Genomic DNA, 21,733 nt, shown 5'->3' with positions numbered 1-21,733 from the left:
CTCTATCTCAAACAGAGGATTTCTAAACTCTTTCCCATTTTAGAAAGCCCAAGACAATTCCAACATCCTCCTCTATCTACTAACAGTTTAAAGGAAGTCAATCACCTTCCCTCAAGTTTACTATTTTATATTTTACTCACTTTACTATGGGGGGAATCAATACAAAGGACATCATGGTTACTTTTTTATTGTTGGTATTAGCATACAGGGCAGCTAGGTGATAGGGTGATAGACCTAGCTGTGTGAACCTGGGCAAGTCACTTAATCCTATTTTGCTTCAGTTTCTTCATTTGCAAAATGAGTTGGAGAAGGAAAGGATCAACCACTCCAGTGTCTTTGCCAAGAAAATCCCAGATGGGGTCACAAAGAGCTGGACATGACTGAACAAGATAACAATCAGCACACCATTCATGCCGGAAACAAAAGCAGATACACATTCATATTATAAATAACATAACAAGAGAACACAGAATACCATCCAGATGTAGTAGATATGGCACTAGACTTGGAATAAGGAAGACCTAGGTTCAAATCCTACCTCAGACATTTGCTAACTTTGCGGATCTTCAACCAGGAAACCCTGGACTTGCACGTCAACTTACTGATGGTCTGACCTTATTGCAAAGTCATTTGTCCTTCAAATTTCCTCCTTGGAAGAATGAGGTACTTGGACTAGAAGTTTTCTAAGGGCCCTTCCCACTCAAACATCCTGCAAATGTATGATTTTATTACTAAGCTCATATTACCAAATTGATCAGAGAAGGAGGGAAAGATGTCATATGAACACACAAGAAAATATTTATAGCAGCTTTGTAGGTGCAAAGAACTGGAAGCTAAAATGGAATCCCATGAAATGGGAATTAACTGAACAAATTATGGCATATGGTGATGGAGTACTCTAAGATAGGAAGAAAAGAGACCGTTTTTGGCAAACTTGGAAAGACATGATGAATTGAGACAGGGTAAAGTGGAAAGAACCTGGAGAATAATTTCTACAATAACAACAAAATTATAAAAACAAACACTTGCTAAAAAGTCTTTCTTTCAAAAGTCTGTTTTCTATGAATTCTCTAAAGCATAGAATGGGGATACTTGCATAAAAAAGGCACATAGTTCTGTAGTTTGAGACATTTATCATATGAAGAAAAGGAGCATATTGTTGCTTCAAAAAGCATATTGTTTCTTGCCTACTCTGGGGTAAAAAAATCTTACCTTATCATGAAAGATCTGAATAAGCCAGAGACCTTTGCTCTGCGCTCATGGGACTTCTAGGGACAGAATAGTTACTTCCTATTCTTATTCCCAAGCACACATTTTGGAAACAAGTTTTCTGATCATCACTTCCACAAATGACTCCTTGGGACTCCGTGACAAAAGGATTAGCCATAAAAAGGACCCTTCCTTCAAAAGGGGACAGATGGTCACACTGCATGGGCTCTATCCCAAGAATACCAATGGAAGCACATCAAGGCAGCTCTATGCTAAGCGGCCACTCCCTGCCAGGTTGGCTGAGGAAAAGCAGAAATTTCATAGCTACTTTATATTTATGGGTTACTGGGTATTGGATGGCAGACAGGTCATAAACCTCTAACAAGAATTCAAACAGAATCCTAATGAATAGCATTCATACAGCCCGAGCCTCCTGGGGCCAGCCCAATGGCACACATGTTGCTAAACACATAGTCCCAGAAAACACCTGGAAAGACTAGAAAGGGTAGAAGAGCAGAAATCTTCCAGCTGAAGCTGTCATGATTATGAAGTCTTCATTTTCTTTCTAAGAACCTGGTTTAGATGACCTTGTCAGCTTCTCCTACTTAGGCTGCTAGTAGGATCAGGAGCAATTCTACTCTGAGTCCTGACTTGTTTGACATTAATTGATGATAATTAATAATTAATGACAATTCTCTAAGACTGTAAGATGAAAAGAGGATGCTGGGTCTGCATTTGGTAGAGAAAGTTCCTCACCTGGGGGCCCCTACACTGTTTCTTAGATTACAGGTTTAGTCCCCCTCAAAAAAATTACTAGCTTACATTAATAGGGATCTTTTGTAAATTACCTTAGTTATAGTTCGATTAATCCTACAAAGCAGGTGTAACAAGTATTATTAGACCCATTTTATAGGTGAAGAAGCCAAGACTTGGAAATAGACAATGGCTTGCCTAAGATTCCATAAGTAATAAATGATGGGCTGGGACTCAAACCCAGGTAGATTTGTAATTCATATTTTGTTCTATCCATTACCTCTCTGTCATGTTTCTCCAGATGAAAGCAAAAGCCATGGGAACGAGATAACAATTTGGGTGCCTCCTTATGCTATTGGATGTACCACATTCCCCTCAGAGATTTACCCCACTGTGAAGCCCTTGGTCCACTGCCTAAAGAACACATGGTCTCAGTTTTCCTAACAATGAAATGACTTTGTTGTACATCTCCATCGTAAGCACTGGAAATATGGTGCGTAGAGGGAAAAATAAATTTATTTGAAAGTCAGGAATCCTGAGTTTGGATCTTGGACTATGACTAATCAATAATAATCAATAATAACAATTAATAATACCTCATTTAGATACAGCATTGTAAGGTTGACAAAGTGCTTCCTCACCACATTTCCACTTTACAGAAGAGGAAACTGGCTGAGTACAAGTCAGACCATTAGTAAACCAAGACTCAACCACAGGCCTCCTGACTCCAAGTCTAATGCTTTTACTACTATACCATATACTACATAACCGTGGGCAAATCATGACCTCTCAGGATTTCAGTTTCATCTTCTGTAAAATGAAAGAGTAAAACTATGGTCTCTCAGGTCCCATCCAACACATAATGTATGATTCTGCCAACCTTTTTAATAATTCACTGTATAAGCAAAACCAAACCACTTTCTGCCCCTGGGTCTCATTTTCCCCAAGTTTAAATGATCTTTAAGGATTCTTCCAGTTCTAAAATTTTATCACTTTTCTAAATGTCCTTACATCTTTGATACTAAGTTCTAAGGTCCCTTAAAGAACTCTAAGAACCTAATTGTTCCCTTTCCAAAATCTGCTTCTCTCTCTCTCTCTTCTCATGTTAGCTAACAAACAGCATCAGATCCAGGCTCAAGAGATAAGTTGCCAGGTATTTATTAAGCACCTACTATATGCAGTATGTACTAGGGGAGATATAAAAGCAGATGGACTATTAATGAGAAGTTAACTTTGGAAGATTTGATATATTTGGTGTGGCAATCAATGTTCAAGTTCTGGCTCTAGCACTTACTTTCTGACCTTGTACAATCACTAAGCAAGTATTAATCAAATATCTACTATGTGTCTGCCACTATGCTAACTGGGGAGATAAAAAAAATAGAGCAAAAAATAATCCCTTCCTTCAAGGACTTTACATTTTAATGAGGGAAACAACAAGTATGTAAATAATCAATATGAGATACACACAAATTACAAATGAACTAATAAATGGAAAAGTATTTCTTAGGCAATTTTCAGGTACAAAAGACAATGTTAAGCATTTAAGGAGATAGTCTCTGCTGACACATTCTGATGGGGAAGCAACACATTTAAGAGGGTTGAGCTGCAAATCAGAGATGAAAGGTAACCTTAGATGAGACAACACCAGTAAGCTGTGGGTGAGAGGTGAGGGGTCTCCTGCAGAAAGTTGGGTCTGAATTGAGTCATAAAGGGAGAAAAGAATTCTAAGAAGTGGAGACAAGAATTCAACATCACAGGCATGGGGAACAACCTGTACAAAGGCATCAAGCCAGGGAATTGAGCATCCTATTAGAAGAACAGCAAGAAAGCTGAATCATAGTGTACTAGAAGGGTGATAATATATAAGAAGACTGGAAATATAGGAAGGGGACAATTGTAAAGAGCTTTAAATGGCAAACAGAGGAATTTGGTATTGATTCAGAAACAAAAAGACCTCAGCTTTCTCTTCTAAAGAATATATAGGGGAGGATCATGTGAGTTATTAATCTTGAAGTCCATGAACTTTTAAAAATATGTATTTTGATAAGTATTTCAGTATTATTGGTTTCCTTTGTAGTTCCATGTATTTTTATGCATTTTAAAAGTATTATTCTGTGAAGGATTCTATAGACTGTACCAAATTGTCAAAGAGGGGTCTTATGACCCCAAAAAAAGATTAAGAGTCTTTGGTCTAAATCAGGGGTGGAGCACCTATTGCCAAGGGTCAATTGGATATTTATAATATCATACATACAGGCTATATTTAGTCAAACATTTAATTAATTCATCCCTAAAAAGTCACTAGATTCATTGAATTTTGAGTCTTGCTTGCAGTTGCCTAGGCAATGCCAGACCAATATGGTCCAATGACTGGAGCTTCTTCTAAATGATATTTAAGGTCCGTTTGAGTTCTATATTTATGATCATATGGGACAACAGAAGATGATGAGGGAGGGAAAAGAGGAGCAGGGAAATGAAGAACCATCTTCTCATTTGTACTCCTGCACCTACTTTAAGTAGGTTGATTTACAATCAATCAATCAAAAAGCTTTTTTTAAGTAACTTCTATGTATCAGGTGTACTGCTAGGTCTTGGAAATACAAAAAAAGGCAAAGGATAGTCCCTGCCTTCAAAGAGCTCTAAGGTAAGCATGAGGAATCCAGTTGCTCCCCTGAGGGAGTCAGACAGTCTATTTGATTTGATGGAACACCATCTATAGCACTGAAATATTGAAGGGCTGAGAATAGGGAAAGGGTACATACTGTAGAAAGATCACATGCAACCAGGAGGCTCAGCCATTCAGCACAGGTTGGTTCTTAGCATCATTGTTCCAGTTGAAGAATGTAAAATGTCTATACAGGTCTCACAATTGAAACACTCACTCTTAGCCCAATCAGAGCAAACACAGTGTGAACAGGGCAAATGGAGGAAAAGGAAGGGATTGGGGTTGGGTTCCTCCGAAAGGTAATCAGCTAAGAAAGTCATTCCAATGGTACAATTACCTATTCTGTGATTCATTAGCAAATTTGGCTATAGCTCTCTTTGCTTATGGCAAGATGGTAAAGGAATAGGGCAGGAAATCTGTTTATCTAAAACTTGTATTTTAATGACTTCCTCATTTGGGGGGGTCTTGACCTTCTCTGCCACAATGCCTTCCACCACCACCCCCAAAGCCCCTGGGACATGATGTATATCCCATGATTATCTCCATGGGATATACCATGACACTGATCATCCACTGCCAGGTCATATCAGACTGTCTCACACTATACAACTATATCCAGGTCAAATCTAACTAAATGGTCATCAAGAGCAGCCTTGAAGGAGGGTAAATTGACACAGAAGATTTACCTACAGCTGGAGGTGGGTATGTGGAAAGGATCCAGGGAAAGGTACATTGTGGTCAGCAATGGTCACACCTACATAAATGGTAGTCCAACAGATAGCCATCCAGCCTTTGATGGAGCATCATGCATGTAAAGGAATCATAACTTCCCTCAGTCAGCTTCATTCAATGATTGGACAGCTTTGATTATTAGAACGTTCTTTTTTAATACATTTTGCTGAAGCAACATAGAGTAAGTCTGCTTTACTCCTTTCACTTGATAGATTCTCCCTCAATTGTCTGAGATCTGTTCTGACTTAAGAGAAGTTACTAAGCAGCCTTAAATCTCAAAAAGATATGAGGTGACATCTAGCAGAGAGGAAGTAAGATAATGAGATATCTCAAATGTATGTTAAAGCGTAAGAGCTATAATGTCTGGGACCTAGTAGGTACTTAATAAATCCTTATTGACTGACATTACATAAATATAAGATAGTTTTCAGGGTGGTATGGAGAACTGATAGAGTTCGCTTCCAAACCCGGAAGATTTGGGTTCAAGTTCTAGCTTTGTGACCCTAGTGCTCTCCTAACCATGACCCTTCCTTGGTTCAACCCAAGTTGTACTTAAAGTCTACTCAAAGAAACTGTTATTTTCATCTCAGGCTGCTGGGGATTTTCCATTCATTTGGACCCTAAGCCCTTTCCAAATTTCTTCTACCTGCCAATAGGAAGAGTTAAGGACACCTTTAGTTTCATGATGTTTACACTTTAATTAATCAAATATTTACTAGGCAAATACTGCTGGCAAAAAAGTGAAGAGGAATTAAGAAGTCTCTTGATGAAGGTGAAAGAGGAAAGTGTAAAAGCTGGCTTTAAGTTTAACTTAAAAAAATAACTATCTTGGCAACTGGTCCCATCACTTCTTAGCAAATATAGGGAGAAGAAATGGAAGCAGTGTCAGATTTGATATTCTTGGGTTCAAAGATCACTGCAGACAGTGGCTTTAACCATGAAATCAAAAGTTGCTTAGGCTTGATCTTTGGAAACAAAACTATGGCAAATCCAAACTGCATACTAAAAAGCAGAGACATCACCTTATTGACAAAAGTCCATACAGTCAAAGCTATGGTCTTTCCAGTAGCAATATATGGTTGTGAGAGTGAGTGCCACAGAATCAATTCTTTTGGGTTACAGTTGTGGGGAAGACTTTTGAAAGTCCTTTGGACAGCAAGAAGATCAAATCAGTCAATACTTAAAGAAAATAAGTCAGGCTATTCACTGGAAGATCAAATACTGTAGCTGAAGTTTAAATACTTTGGTCACATAATGAGAAGATGGTACTCCTTGGAAAAGACCCTGATGAAGACAAAAGGTAATATATAAATAAAGCACTTTGCTTTATACCTTAAAGAGCTATGTAAATACTAATTATTATTATTGTTTTTTGTTGTTATATATTTGTTTCCTGTGAGCCTATTACTAGTGTGACATGAAAATAAATTATTTCTTTTTAAAATTTAATCTAAAAATTTTATTTTAATGGGGAAAAGGTACCTACAAAGCTTCTAAATACCCAATCTTCCTTCAGAACATGTTTTTGGAATTATTTCAAAATTCCCAACTGTTCTTCCTCCCCTTTCCCAATCCCCCAATCCACCCCCAAACTAGTTAGGTACTACTCATAGATAATTTCTCCAGGGCCCCTGGATGTCAGCTTCCAGAGACCCCTTTTCTCTACTTTAGACCTGAAAATAATGCCTTGCTGGGCTTCTTCAGGAGGTGTTGAGTAGAGCGTGGACAATATGTGAGACTTGGAAAACAAACAAGGAGCTTTTCTCTATCCTGACTTCATCCAAAGTTAAAGACTTGCTTAAATATTTGGAGGACTTCAGCCTCTTTACCTCAGAGAGCTTTTACTTTCCAGAGATCAGTGAGCCTGGCTGGGAGTGAATGAGAGTGATAACACAGTGCATCCAGCCACAAATATCCCCAGGGCCACCTCTCTGAGATCCTTGATATAGAAACAAGCATAGTCTGGATAAAGGAATCATCACAGATCCTCCTCATAACCAGTCTTTTTCTACCTGGGTCTTTGCTAGGGTTTCCAACAGTCATAGCCATTGAGGGAATAGACTGGACTTCTAGGTGTTCTCCAACTTGACCTGCCATCAGTTGCCTCTATATATTCACACAAGTCACCTTCAGGCCTGAATTTTTCTCATTTCTGTCTTTCTCAACCCTTGTCTCCCTTCAGCAGCCTGCTCTTTCACAAAGAGCCTGATCTCAGGGCTACCCTGGCTCCCAATTATCAGTGCTCTTTGCCTCTTTGATTTTTCTTGTCTGATACTTACTTGGTTTATGTGTTTTCTTAGTAGAATGAATATAAGTGCCCTGAGGGCAGGGACTGTTTCATTTTTTTGTCTTTGTATCCCCAGGTCTTAGCACATACTAACATCAAATTTTGAATGGAATTAAAATGAATTGGAGAACTGTTACCCTCAGAGACTGAAGGCTTGCATTTAGGTCTTGCCTTTAACCATTTCATAAACCTGCAGTTTTACCCCTTCCAACCCATTTCCTTCTCTATAAAAATGTAGATAATAGTATATCTAATTGTGGGACTATGGTGAGAATAACATGAGATAGTGAATGTGAACACACCAGAGTTTAGACATCATATAAATATTAGATATTTTACAAGGCAATGTGGCATAGATGATAGAGAGTTAGCCTTGAAACCAGAAAGCCCTGGTTCTAAGTCAGACACATCCTTGCTATAGGACCATGGACAAATCATTTAAACTCTCTGTGTCTCTTGTCAAACTGTAAGTTATAGAGAAGGTGCCAGCCTACATCAGTAGAGGGCATTTCCTCAACGGAGTTTCACACACCAATGAAATCACAAGTCCAATCCCTATTCCTAGCCCTTATTCACCACTGACTAGAATCAGTTTTTTCCATTTATTAGCAGTGTTAATAGTGGGCAAATTACTTCACTTGCATGGACCTCAGTTTCTATTTTACTGAGTTATTAAAGCATAAGATGGTACATGTTGATGAAATAATCTGTTAACTGTACAAGTTTGATTCTCATGTGAGGTATTTTAACTATTATCATTAACAATAATATAGCATCCTAATTTGGGGGCCCATTCCTAAAAGGAGATTAAAAGCAGCAGCGAAAAGACCAAAAACATAGCAAAAGAGGAGAAAGAAAAGAGAAGCAAAAGGGGAATGGAGATCTTGAACAGACAATTAGGTCCTGAGTGCCTGAGACCCAACTCAAGGTTGGGCTGATATGTAAATTTAAAAAGCAAAATTAGAAAGTCAATGACATACCTGTTCACCCATTCCTCCTGGCCGCCCTGAGTTTCCAGGCTCACCCTGCAAGTAGACCAGAAGGAATGTCACCAGGGGATTGGAGAAGGAAGGGCAACCACTGTTGTCAATAGGTAAATTGCAGTTCCCAAACTCATGTCCATCTCTGATTTCTCCATGGAAAACTTAGATGCTGGGCAGTGGGAGAATCTTCAACCAATCACTCCAAAGCTGTGTAATAAGCTACCTCATACAAAGGATTTTATGCTATAAATGGCTCCAACTTCAGTAGTCTGCCATTTTAGACAGAGTTAGCCCTACCACAGGCCAACATAGAAAGAAGTATTAGAGTGAAAAATAAAATTTACAGAAGAACAAGGAGAATAGTCCAGAGATAAGAAAACTAAGATTTGGTCGTATCTAAAGCCAGGCAAGTGGCTCAGTGGGTAGAGTGCTGGGCCTGGGGACAGGAAGATCTGAGTTCAAATCTCAACTTAGACACTATTTGTGTGATTCTGGGAAAGTTATTTAACCTGTTTACCTCAGTTTTCTTAACTGTAAATTGGGAACAATAACAGTACCTACCAGGGTTGTTTTGAGGATTAAGTGAGATAAATGCTTATTGTATTCCCAGCAGCTAATTGCCATTTCCAAGAAGCCTCTGGGCTTACTTAAGGAGGGCAAGGATTAAGATACCACCTATCATAGATCATTGAATTCTAAATTTAGAGCCTAGACAGACCTTAGAAACTTTCTAATCAAACCTTTCATTTTACAGATGAAGAAACTGAGAATATTTAATTAATTTGCCCAAGATCACTCAGATCTCAGGACTAGGACTACTAACTCTAAATTCAGTATCCTTTCCATTCTACCAGTTCCCACATTGTAATGGGTCTCAATGCCTCCTCCTTGGCCTATGTCCATGATGAATATGTCTTATACATAGAGCCCCATGCACAAGACATGCTAATTCATGGCATGGTTTGACTGACTCCAGAGCCCTGAGTATGAACATTCCACAAGGACACCAGAAATGCCCCTGGGGTCAGCTTCAGGAACCACCTATTCCAGGAATATGAACATCAACCACTTGTGGGAGGCCACAATTATCTTCAATGACACATCCTGTGAAGAAAACAGGGCTTGGGAATTAGGAAACTTAGTTTAATCCTGGCTTTAATATTTACCATATGATTCTGGGCAACTTAATTCCCCTCTCTGGACCCCCATTTCTGCCTGCATAAAATAAAGGTCTTGGACTAACTGATGATTAAGGTCCTTTCTAGCTATGACATTCTATCAATTTCTCGGACATCCATAAATTATTTTAATCATTATGAATTGATCTTGCCTGAATTTTTCATCCCTTCTTGGTCATCTTGAGTGACTCCCACAGACTAGAAATGGCATGTCTGTTACTTTAAGACTCAGAGGCCATGGAGGAAAAATAAGAAACCTCAATCTTCCTACCCTCCCCCCAAGCTCCATTATATCCACAAGGCCAGTGACATGGAAAGAGGCAAACAGAGAAGGGAAGCCACATGGGTTTGTAAAACAACATGTAATATGCTAAAGGATCGTCATTCCTTCTGCCACAGAAACCAAACCAGGATGAAGGGTCCAGGCCTCTGTGGGGCTGCTGACCACAGGCTGTGCCTGGCAAGGAGTTTTCCCAATCCCTTAGGTTTAAAATTTGACTGGGCCAAATACATTTATAACCCATATTCAGTATTACATACAAAATGCACCATTTGCATATCCTTCTTATCCCCCCCCAACAAACCCTTTGTGCTAAAGTTCAGGGTACAAGTGCCTCCCCATCACAGAGTCCCATTGACAAGAAAGGGAGCAGAAGGCCAAGATCAGGAATAGCGAATTGCTCATGAGACCCAGTTCTTAATGTTGAGAAGAGTGAGAAAAACCAGTCCTGGCTCTGCCACTTACTTGGAATTATTTGGCTGTGAGAAAACCTGTTGACATCTCTGGGTCCCAGTTTCTTCAACTGTAAAATAGGAATAATGACCCCTATCTTCCCTACATTACAAGGTTGTGAGGATTGAATGAAATCAAGTATATAAAAGAATTTTGTGGGCAAAATGTATAAGATATCAGCCTGAGTTATCATTTGCTTATTACTATTATTTGTTAATATTGTTTATATTTATTCATGGACATGTGGGTCAGAGTTTGGTTTCACAGGTAGCTCATTGTTGTTTGATTTCTCTATAGCCCAGTCTATCCCCATTATCAGATTCCTATTCTCCAAGTCCCCACTCCCCAATATTTCTTCTTGGTCAAAAAGTCATTCTAAAACCCTCGTTACCTTAGAACCATCAGGGCCAGGTCTTCCTGGAAATCCTTTCCTGCCAAGTTGACCCTGAAAAACAAAGATGATTTGGGAGGAGGACATGGTCAAGGAAAGAGCCATGGCTGGAGCCCCTGATTAGCAGGCACGTGAAGAGCAGTAAGTGTTGGGGAACAGAACCTTAATTTGTTAAATCTATCTATTGAGATAAGGAACTTTAAAATATTTCTATTTTTAATATTCATTTTTATAAATTTTGAATGGGAAATTCCCTCCCTTTAGCCCCTCCCCTATCCACCAAGAAGGTAAGCAATATGATATATATGTCCATATTAGACAAAAGAGACCCTTAACATAGGCAATTAACTGGAGACTACAAGATTACAACAAAAAAGCCATTCGAAAACAGTCTTATTGGTCTTGTTGAGGCATAGTAATATGGTAGAGAATGCCTTGGATGGTACTGATGGGTCCTAGATTTTACCTTCAGTTTGACTATATTTGACTTAGTCAAGTTATTGCTTAGGTAAGCCATTTTACCTCCATGATTCTCAATTTCCTCATCTGTTGGATGAAGATCATAATTTCTGCTATCTCTTGTCCATAGATTATTGGGAGGATTAAGAGAAGGGAAACAAATGAAATAAAGCTTGGTAAAATTAAAATGGTTAGGAAGAGGGGCTAAAACTCTGATAATTAATATAGAGAAATCCTAATGAGCAAACTCCCTCTACTCTCTACAGGTTGATCTCTTTTCTGCTCCTGACAGACAGAGAGTTGTCAAAAACACAGAGAAATTCAATGATTTGTTGAGGGTCCACAGAATCAATCTGTGATGGATGCAGGATTAAAAAATCTCTGGCAAAGTAAAATAAAAAGATATTTTAAGCATGAGTTGATGCATGCAATTATTTGTCTGAGGAAAAAGAGCTAGACCAGAGAACTAATCAAAGTCTCCTCCAGGTCTAAGATCTCAAGGAATTATTGTCTAAACCAAAGTTGGTGAGCTTGGCATTCTGCCATCAGTGACAGTTTTTCTACTGTGCTCTTACAAACATTGGCCAAGCTAATTCCTAGAGAATTTACCTTCCCCTTTTTACCATACCTCACTTGGATCTACCAAAATCTCATGTGATGTATTAATTAGGACACTTACCTCCAACCCAGGGGATCCTGGTGGCCCCATTGGTCCTTCATCTCCCTGAAGACCAAGGCACAGAAAAGGGAAAAAAAGATGGACGACACAAAGTCAGAGAGGTCTATTAGCTTCATAACAACATAATGACACAAACTTACTGAGAAGAGTTTCCCTCTTTCTTTCCACTAGGTTACTGAAAAGCCCAGTGAGAACAAGCCTGCAAACTACGATCTATCAAGGGAAGGCTGGCATCAATCAATTTGTGGGTTGAGCTATTGAGGGGCTACTGCATAACTTCATCCTGAAGACAATTAACTGGGATCTGAATAAAGAATAACACATTAAAATAGTCCATGGTCCTAGAAAAATAATGAACCCAGGACATTTCGTCTCAGGACAAAGGGCTCATACCATCCAATGACCCTATTGGCTTCTGTGTTATAGATTTCTATTGAATATTAGATTGTCTTTGAGTGAGCCAAGACTAGCTTCAATCTAGAGGAAGAACTATATGCCTCAATGGACCAGAAAGAAGAGCAAACTCTCACTAGAAACATCTAGAAGAATGTTTCTGATAAGTGCTCTTGCAAAGTCAGTGTGTTAGACTGAATTTCCATAGTCTAAATCAAATGGTTTGAAGCTTGTATGGTCTACTTAGCTACATAAAACTCACCTAAACCTGACCAGTTATCTAAAATTGGTGTCTATGGTTGAAAGAGTACGGATGACTCAGTGTAACATATCCTTATCAATGCCACAGGGTAAAGCATGCCAAAGCAGGAGCAGCTAGGTGGTGCAGTGGATAGAGCACCAGCCCTGGAGACAGGAAGATCTGAGTTCAAATTCAGCCTCAAACACTTAATAATTACCTAGCTATGTGACCTTGGGCAAGTCACTTAACTCCACTGCCTTAAAAAAATGTCAAAGCATAAAATGCTAAATAGGTAATAATACTAGGTAGATAGTGAAGGACATATAACAGAAGGACTTTTAACAGAAATTTATAAAACACTAACTAAATACAGAGTAGCTAGGTAGTACAGTGCCAGGCCTGGATTTAGGAAGATGAGGGAGTTCAAATCCTCTCTCAGATACTTATTAGCTGTATGACCCTAGGCAAGTCACAGTCTCCTTATATGTAAAATGGGCTGGAGCAGGAAATGGCAAACCACTCCAGTATATATTCCAAGAAAACCCCAAATAGGGTCATGGAGAAGTGGACATGACTGAACAACAAAAACAAAATAAGCACAGGCCACTGAGCTAAAAGTTGCAGGCCATATAAAAATACACAAAGCAAAATCCTTGCCCTCAAAAGGGTGACTGTATTTGAGAGTACAACCAAGGTTTGAAGAAGGAAAAAAGATATGCTTGAAAATGAACCCAGATTCCCTAATCACAAGGCAGATGTTTTAAACAACAAAGTCACCAACACTATTATAAAATGTTAAAACCAGAGAAGAGGGGCGGCTAGGTGGCATAGTGGATAAAGCACTGGCCTTGGAGTCAGGAGTACCTGGGTTCAAATCCAGTCTCAGACACTTAATAATTACCTAGCTATGTGGCCTTGGGCAAGCCACTTAACCCCATTTGCCTTGCAAAAACCTAAAACAAAACAAAACAAAAAACCAGAGAAGACATCTAGAATAATGAAACTACTATACTGTGGGAGGGCTTTCTCAGGGTTTAAAAAAGTTTTGAATTGGTCTGAATTTTCCCATAAATACTTGGGAAGATGAATGAATTTGAAGTCAGAAGACTTATACCTTATTCCTATTCCCTCCACAGTCCTAGGCAAAGCATAACATGGTACCCTGGAAAGTGCCCTTTGGAGTGAAAGGACCTGGTACTACTCATTGCCTGTGTAACTCTGAGAAAGGAATTTCATCAGGCTAGAATACACAAAAAAATAAAATGTGAAGGCTGAATCAACTTCTAATGTCCTTCTAGCTTTAAAATCTATGATCTTAATCATTCTAGACTTTAGTTTCCTTATATGCAAAATGAGGGGGGCTTTGGTATCCTCTGATATCTTAGTTCTCACTTATCTCCAATCCTCTCCTCACATAGAGAACTCCCATCAGCTCTGGGTTACTTATTCCTCATGCACAAGCATCCAATAAAACCACACCACAAAATGGCAAAGAAACAGCTGGTAGTTTCTGATATTGTAAAGGTATCTGAAGCAGACCACAGAAAGGGGATCTGCAACAGCAGGAAGTCTAATAGGAAAACCAGATTCTCCCTGACTCCCTAACTCATGTATCATAACTCAGCAAGTGTTCATCTATAAGGGTATGAAAGGTTCTGGAGAGTGAGAAGACAAAAAAATTTAATGGAAAGCACACCATATTTGGAATTAGAAAGTGTGAGTTTGCATCCTATCTGCTATCTATGTCTTTTTTCCCTTCTGGGTCTCAATTTCCCAGAGAAGATTGAGCTCAATCCTAGGATCTTAGATTTAGAGCCAGAAGAGACTTTAGAGGTCATTTAATCCAACTCTTTCATAGTACAGATAAGGAAATTGAAAACTCAATAAGTTATGTGATTTACCCAAGGTCACATGACAAGCAATTATCAGAAGCCAAGATTTGAGTCCATATCTTCTGATTCCAAATCAACACTACATTGTGCTGTTTTCCTGTCAAGATGATCACTAAGATCCTTTTCACTTCCAAATCTTCCCCCCAGTTCTTTTAGTCTCTAGAACATCTGTTTAAAATTCATAGACCACAGTAGACTATCATCCAATAGCCCTAAAGTCAATGGTTTCTTCATTTCTCTTCTCTAATCTTTCTCATTACTACTATGATTTTCTCACTAAACCAAATCACATCAAAAGTGGAAAGAGAAGAGATTATCATAAACATTTACTAAGAAGTTTCCTTAGTAAGGGTAGAGAGAAAAGACTGAAGAAAATGTTGGGATCCATGAAGCCTGAGAACTAGCCTGGACCTCAAGATTCCTTTATGACATTCCTGAAAATGGTGATCCAGATGTTGAAAATCTCCAGGGATGGAGACCTCAAAATATCCTGAAACAGTAGTGTTTCCCCAAGTCCCTACTTGGAGATAACCCATCCCCAACCCATCATTATCTGTATGTCTCCAATATGAATATTGAACCCCAGACTATTTGGGTCTCTTCCCCAGTGGCTTCCAGGCACAGGGAGGGAAGGATTCCAACCTCCAAATGCCCACAGCCAAGAGCTCAAGTTCAGAGACAGGGAAACATGCCAAGGAGGTGACTCCGGGGAGGGCAGCAGACGGAGCCAGGCTGTCTCACCTCCTGCCCAAGCTGTCCTCTCGGTCCTGGTAAGCCTCGGGCTCCTGGCTTGCCCTGGAGAGAAGAGAAAAGAAAGGGGTCTCAGAAGATCAGAAGTCTGTACTCCAAGGGACCATTGACACAGACAAGATGCCTCTGGCCTCCTAGCACATGCTACCATGGGACAGCATCCAACATCAATTCCACTGTGGAGAAAACTCTTGGAGGGCCCTCAATGCAAACATCCCAGATCCAGGATTGAGCCAGAACAATCTCAAGCCATCTTTTCCCCATTTCCACATGCCCCCTCCTCCCAGTTTTCCCTACCCATCTCCCTCAGCTGTTTCCATCTAAGCACAAAGCTGTTATTGGCCATCAACTCACCTTCATACCTTCTGGACCATTCTGGCCTGGTGGTCCTATGTCCCCTGGGAATCCCTACACAGAAGAAGAAAGTCAGGGATAATGCATGTCTGACAAGAACACAAGAAGCAGAATCTTGTGGGGAGGTAATGCCCACCGTAATCCTCAAATAGCACCACAGAATTTGGGTTAACCTGAGCCAGGACACATATACCTCTTCAAGTCTATTTTGAATTTTGTGTCCTGGAAAGGGGTGAGGGAAGGCATGGGATATTTGGAGATGCCCTTGATTTCCTTGAATGGGGATTTGGCTGTAACTCTGCTAATCAGTGACTGGCGTTCACACACATGTGCTCTACTGATGAATCAAAGTATTCCCTCTCCACAGGAAAGAGGAGGGGAAAACTGATGAGTGATGACATGCTCATTAGCTTCTGTCTGCAGCTAAGCTGAATCCTGTTCACTCCACCCCACTGGTCAAGGACAACTGAAACAAAGGAGGGATGCAGGAGCCATTGTTTGAATTCTTTTCAGAGCCCCAGTCACAGTCAGGACACTGATGAAAGGCTTAGGCTTGTTGGTCAGCCTTGGATAGAAGGTCTCAGGTGCTCATAGAGCCATCTCCTTGGGAGATAGGGCCATCAAAAAGTGGCTGAATTTGGCATTCTAAGATACTCCAATTCCCAGATCAAAGTCAGCACTGGGCTGAATTAAGTGTCTCAGTTAGTGGGCCCTGTTTTGTTATCAGTTGGATTATGGAGGCAGACAGGAGATTCTTCTAAGCCCAGAGTGAGACAGGATAGAATAGGGAGCAAGGGTTTTCATAACTAAGGAGTATACCTCTCTCCATGGGCCTCCAAACCCCTTTCTAAATTTGTGCTTCTCCTGAGGACACAAAGGTAAGAGTGGAAAGCATAAAGAAATTCTAGCACCACAGGAAACATTCCCTTGTCCACAGGGTTCCCTAGAGACATGGAATCTTTGGAATGATTCCGGAAGCTGCCTAGAGCCAAAAGACCTTTTGTCTTGGACAGAGAGAGGCCTCCATGAGAGCCAAGTACAGCAGGTCAGACTGCTATTGGGTTCCTGAGGCCAACCCAGTTTCAACTAGGATGCAACCAGACCAGTCAGGCTGGGGCTCCCTCTACTGAAAGATTCCTGGTTCTGAGAACCCTGGGAGACCTGTTTTTTTTCTTTCCTTCTCAACTTCACAGTCTCCCATACCCCCACCCTACTTAGGTCTCAAGGTCCTGATAGAACATTATTAAAAAAAGGAAGAAAAAATGCCAGAACATTGGACAGGACTGTCAAATTTTATCAACTACTTCAAAAAATTTACCCAGATTCTATTGTGTATATGATTCCAGAGCTCAGGAGATGTTCAAAGAGAGGAGAGTTGTAATTCTCAGGAAGAACTCATAACTCTATAACTGACATCTCTGAGCCCAAGTGCTCTGTGAAAGAGTCACAAATATACCATGGTCTGAGGAAGAGATGACTATCTTTCTCCAAATTAAAATATCAACTCCCCTCCTCTGATTTCCAACAGTGTACCTGTCAATATGTTCTAAGGAACTCTGGGGGATGCCCCAGCAATTGCCAAAGGTTAGGAGTTCAAAGAGAAAAGAATTCAGAAGGGAGGAAACTCTTAACCATCAGAGTTCTAGGGGACATATAAACTAAGCAACCACATACCTCAGGGCCTGGAGGTCCAGGATATCCAAGTGGTCCTTTGTCACCGGATTTGCCCTGTAGAGCAGAGAAGACAGGGAGGGAGGGAAGTAATGAGTGGCAGATACCCAATCTTCCAAGGAGCCACTATCCCCCAAGCTGAGGGATGGTGAGGGCAAGAGATTTGGAAGCAAAGGAAGAAGTCTTACTTACTGGAGGGCCTGGCTTTCCTCGAACACCTGGTGACCCTGATATTCCTTGGCTCCCCTGCAAAGCACAGACCAGTCTGACATTAGGAGAGGGAAGAGAATTTCAAGTAAAACATCTTTTGGTCTCAGTAAGTCATTAACAGGTACACCCATTCAGGAAATAATAGCAATAGCTTATGTTGGTAGAGCACTTAGAGAGCTTTACAACCATCATTGGACAGAATCTTGTATCTTTAACATTTCAGTCAAATCCTTGCTGACTTACTGGTCCTCATAACAACCCCAGAGAGTAGTAACATGAGTATTGTTATAACAATGTTATAACATTGTTATAACATTGTTTGTGTTTCATTTTGAAGAAGACCACAACATCAGGGGAAGTGATGCCGTAACAAGCATGTGAATTGGATTTGAGTGAGAGGAGCTGTGCTAAATCACCAGCCTCACTTTTTCTTTCAGAGTCATCTGGATCCAGTGGCCAGATATGAATCAGGATGACTGGAGATGACCCTAGATGTGGGGCAGTCAGAGTTAAGTGACTTGCCCAAGGTCACATAGCAAGTGAGTGTCACATTCAAACTCAGGTCCTCCTGAATCCAAGTCAAATGCTCTATCCACTACACCATCTAACTGCCCCATTAGCATTATTATTTGATGTATGAAGAAACAGGTACAGAGGAGTATGCATTCAATTTACTTAAATACCCTCTGTGTCCCACAGGACTTTGCCGCTGGTGAATGTAAAATTTCTCTTTTTTCATGGAGTTGACAGTCTAGTGGCATTAAGGAGAGGTTAAGTATTCTGCCTGCTTTAGGTGTTCACTAGGGTAGTAACCCATGCCTAAACAAGCAAATGCCTCTATTGATCCCTAGCTGTGAAAATAAGTATAGTTCAAAAACAGATAGGATTGGTATAGCATGCAGGTCATTCTAGCTCTTTCACACAATAGCCCAAGATGGTGACATAAATGCCCTCACCCTGAGGGTCCCAATTCAGGGCAAGGGCTCTCCTTTAGAGATGTCACAGAAGGGCAGGAATAGCATGGGGTATTGGGTAGACATCAAGGAGTACACCCTTGGCAAAGACTGCCTTGGAGGAATCATTCAACCTCATTTTCCCAAAACACTCAATTGATGCCATTTTACTCTCGGCTTAAATGAAGCAAGAGTTTCATCAAGTTTCCAGAGATCTTGGGACAGTTGGCAATAAGAGGCTCTTAAGAAAGATCAGAAAAGACTACACAGGCCACACAGCACCCTAAAAACATAGAGGTCTTAGAACGAGAAGAGCAGGGTTGTAGTGCTTGCTTTGACATTTATTGGCCATATGTCTTTGGTCAAGTTATTTTACTTCTCTCAGATGTAATTTCTTCATTTTTAAGATGGGGATGATCCTGCCCTATCTGCTTCACAGAATTGTGGTGAGTAACTGAATCATCCTAGAACTGTAAATTTAGAACTGAAGGGATTTTAGAGATCACTTAATCCACCTCCCTATTTTACAGATAAAAGAAATTGAGGTCCAGAAAGGTGATTTATCCAATGTCAAATGGGTAGCAAATAGCAGATTAAGGCATTAAGTAAACTACATACACACACACACACACACACACACACACACACACACACACACACACAAACGGGACTATTTTTAAAATATATACCAAGAAAAGTATTGGGGAGAAATCTGTAGAGGTGTAGGTGGAGGAAAAGGTAGCTAACAACTGAGAGACCCAGAGATGCTATTCCTGACCATATGAAAAAGTCACCTCACTTTACATAGCTTCATTGTCTCCATATCTATCACCAGGGTTAAAATGCTTAATGGGATGCCAGGAATATTTAGAATTTATCTGGTGGAAATGGCATCAGCTGCTTCTTGACCCTGGGATATAAAACATCGTTGCTGTTACCTATGGAGCATCCTGCTTATAACTCAAAGCATTATCCTTTTCCTCCTAAAGGGATGATTTATAGGCAGGAAGTTAGAGCGCCAGAGCTCAGAATTCCACTCTGGGAAATGCCATTGGTGTCCAGAGCCGGAGGGGAATTGTGAGACTGAACTGCATGCGGCCCAGAGATTCAAGGCATATTATCTATGAGGGGAAGGAAGCCGAGTTGGGCATGAGCAGGAGGAGAAATAGCGAAAATTATATGCAGTTACCTTATCTCCTTGGAATCCGATATCTCCGGGCACACCAGGCAGCCCTTGATCGCCCTGAATACACATCAGCAAAGAGAGTTACAATAGACCCTAGCTTTGGCTAGCTCCCATCCCCCCCCCACCTCATCCATCATTTAAATGCCTTCCTCAGGAGAGGTGGGCCAAGAAAGAGGGGAGAAGGTCGGCTTGCAGGTCCCACAACTTGGGGTTCAAGAGCATGACTATCTCAATGTCCAGCCAAAAAGGACCAGGTCCAAAGATACCCACTCCAGGATTCATAGTCAATAGGAACTAAATGTTTAAAAGTCCTATTTCAGCTATATTTGGCCCATTGACCTGGCTGGGGCCACGCTCAATTGGAGAGTTCATAATACAGAACTATTTCCCAAAGGATTATTAGAGTATAGATCATCACCTAGTCCAATTAAATCATTAAAATCAAGCCCAGAATGTTTAAGTGATTTTCCCAATGTCATAGATTAAGTAGAAGATTCACTGGTTCTAAAAGCAACCCTCCACACCACACTACTCTTTCAAGCCTAGAACAATTAGGACCTGGGTGTCCTAATATAAATATAAATAATATGAACATATTATAAATATAAAAGTAAATATAAATATATAAATTAAATATAAATAAAAATAAAAATAAAATCTCACAAGGGTTCAAAGGGGTTATCTATGTTCACACAGAAATGATGGTCTAGTTATCACTAATAAGATGGGACTCTAAAAGCATAGAGACTGATTTATTTAAAAACAAGATTAGGACTTGAAATTTTAGAACAGCAAGTGACTTTCAGAAACCATTCAGTCTAACCATTTTTCACCCAAAGGATAATGGCCACACAGTGTGGCTTTACACTTATTCTGACGATATTCTAATTGCCATGACCAAGTCTGGTTCCCTCTTTGTAGAGTACTTTTAGAACTGGTTTAAATGCCAGGAAAAATCAGTCTCATTACTTTGTAGTTGACTACAATCAGGTCAATAAGGGAAATATGAATATTTGTGCATATGTGTGTACATCAGTCTATAAAACAATAGACATTTTTAAAGCATCTACTATGATGAGCCAGGCATTGTTCTAAGTACTGGGGACACAATAAAAAATAAAAGGTAAGCAACAATCCCTGCCCTCATGGAGCTTACAAACTAATGGCAGAAACAACATGTAGATATATACAAGGCAGGTTATAAACAGGATAAATAGGAGATAATTAACAGATGGAAGGAGTTAGAATTAAGAGGGGTGGGGTGAATCTGTGTGAGAACATTCCAGAGACAAAGCATGCTTCTAGTACTGGTCAGAAAATGAATCTCATTACTTTCTTTCTAAGAAGCATAATGGAGAAAGAGCTAGCTTCAAAAACCAGGAAGAGCTGGGTTCAAATTCTGTCTCTGACATATAGTGACTTTGTAACCTTGAGCAAAGTGCTTAACCTCTCTGCTCTGGACAATTCTTTTAAAATTTTAAGATAGGAAGGAGGTACTGACCTACTTTGGGAGAATTTTCTGTTCTGGTAGTTCTCAAATATCAATGACCAATCAATCAACAGGTCCAGTCCCTATCCTCCCTTATAGCTTCACTTTGTTTGTAACTCAAATTAACACAACCCAGCCAGATCTTCCCCTTTATTTGTCCAATTTGGGTCTTTTAACTAAATCTACATTTAATTCAACAAATATATATTATGTTTATTGGATAAAAGGTACCATATGAACCTTGACCAATAAGATTTGCAACTGCTGCAGAGATTCAAAAAAATGGGTTGTAACAATCCTAAAAACTATTCCCAAAGAGCCCCCAGATTGCTTGGAGATCTGGTATCTCACTGGAATAAGTCAGCACATAGTTCCCCTTTGCAGCACCAGGACCCTATTCAGCGGGATGACACACAACATGGATTCTCTCTCTCTCTCTCTCTCTCTCTCTCTCTCTCTCTCTCTCTCTCTCTCTCTCTCTCTCTCTCCTCCCTATCTATTCCTCCTCCTCTTTCTCCTCCT

At 40.1% G+C, this 21,733-nt stretch overlaps 1 protein-coding gene across 1 annotated transcript in view; it reads right to left on the bottom strand.

Moving 5' to 3' along the window:
- Positions 1 to 21,733, bottom strand: part of COL27A1 (collagen type XXVII alpha 1 chain) — a 249,264-nt gene that overhangs the window by 101,751 nt on the left and 125,780 nt on the right. Inside the window, exons 17-24 of the mRNA XM_074211169.1 lie at positions 19,726 to 19,779; positions 17,566 to 17,619; positions 17,377 to 17,430; positions 15,703 to 15,756; positions 15,340 to 15,393; positions 12,073 to 12,117; positions 10,935 to 10,988; positions 8,630 to 8,674 (exon numbers count right to left, since the gene is read on the bottom strand). Of these exons, the coding sequence (XP_074067270.1) occupies positions 8,630 to 8,674; positions 10,935 to 10,988; positions 12,073 to 12,117; positions 15,340 to 15,393; positions 15,703 to 15,756; positions 17,377 to 17,430; positions 17,566 to 17,619; positions 19,726 to 19,779 (414 nt within the window). The remainder of the gene's footprint in view (positions 1 to 8,629; positions 8,675 to 10,934; positions 10,989 to 12,072; positions 12,118 to 15,339; positions 15,394 to 15,702; positions 15,757 to 17,376; positions 17,431 to 17,565; positions 17,620 to 19,725; positions 19,780 to 21,733) is intronic.

Source organism: Macrotis lagotis, chromosome 1 (assembly GCF_037893015.1).
Source record: "Macrotis lagotis isolate mMagLag1 chromosome 1, bilby.v1.9.chrom.fasta, whole genome shotgun sequence".
Taxonomy (NCBI): domain Eukaryota; kingdom Metazoa; phylum Chordata; class Mammalia; order Peramelemorphia; family Peramelidae; genus Macrotis; species Macrotis lagotis.
This window is presented reverse-complemented; position numbering and strand designations above follow the sequence as displayed.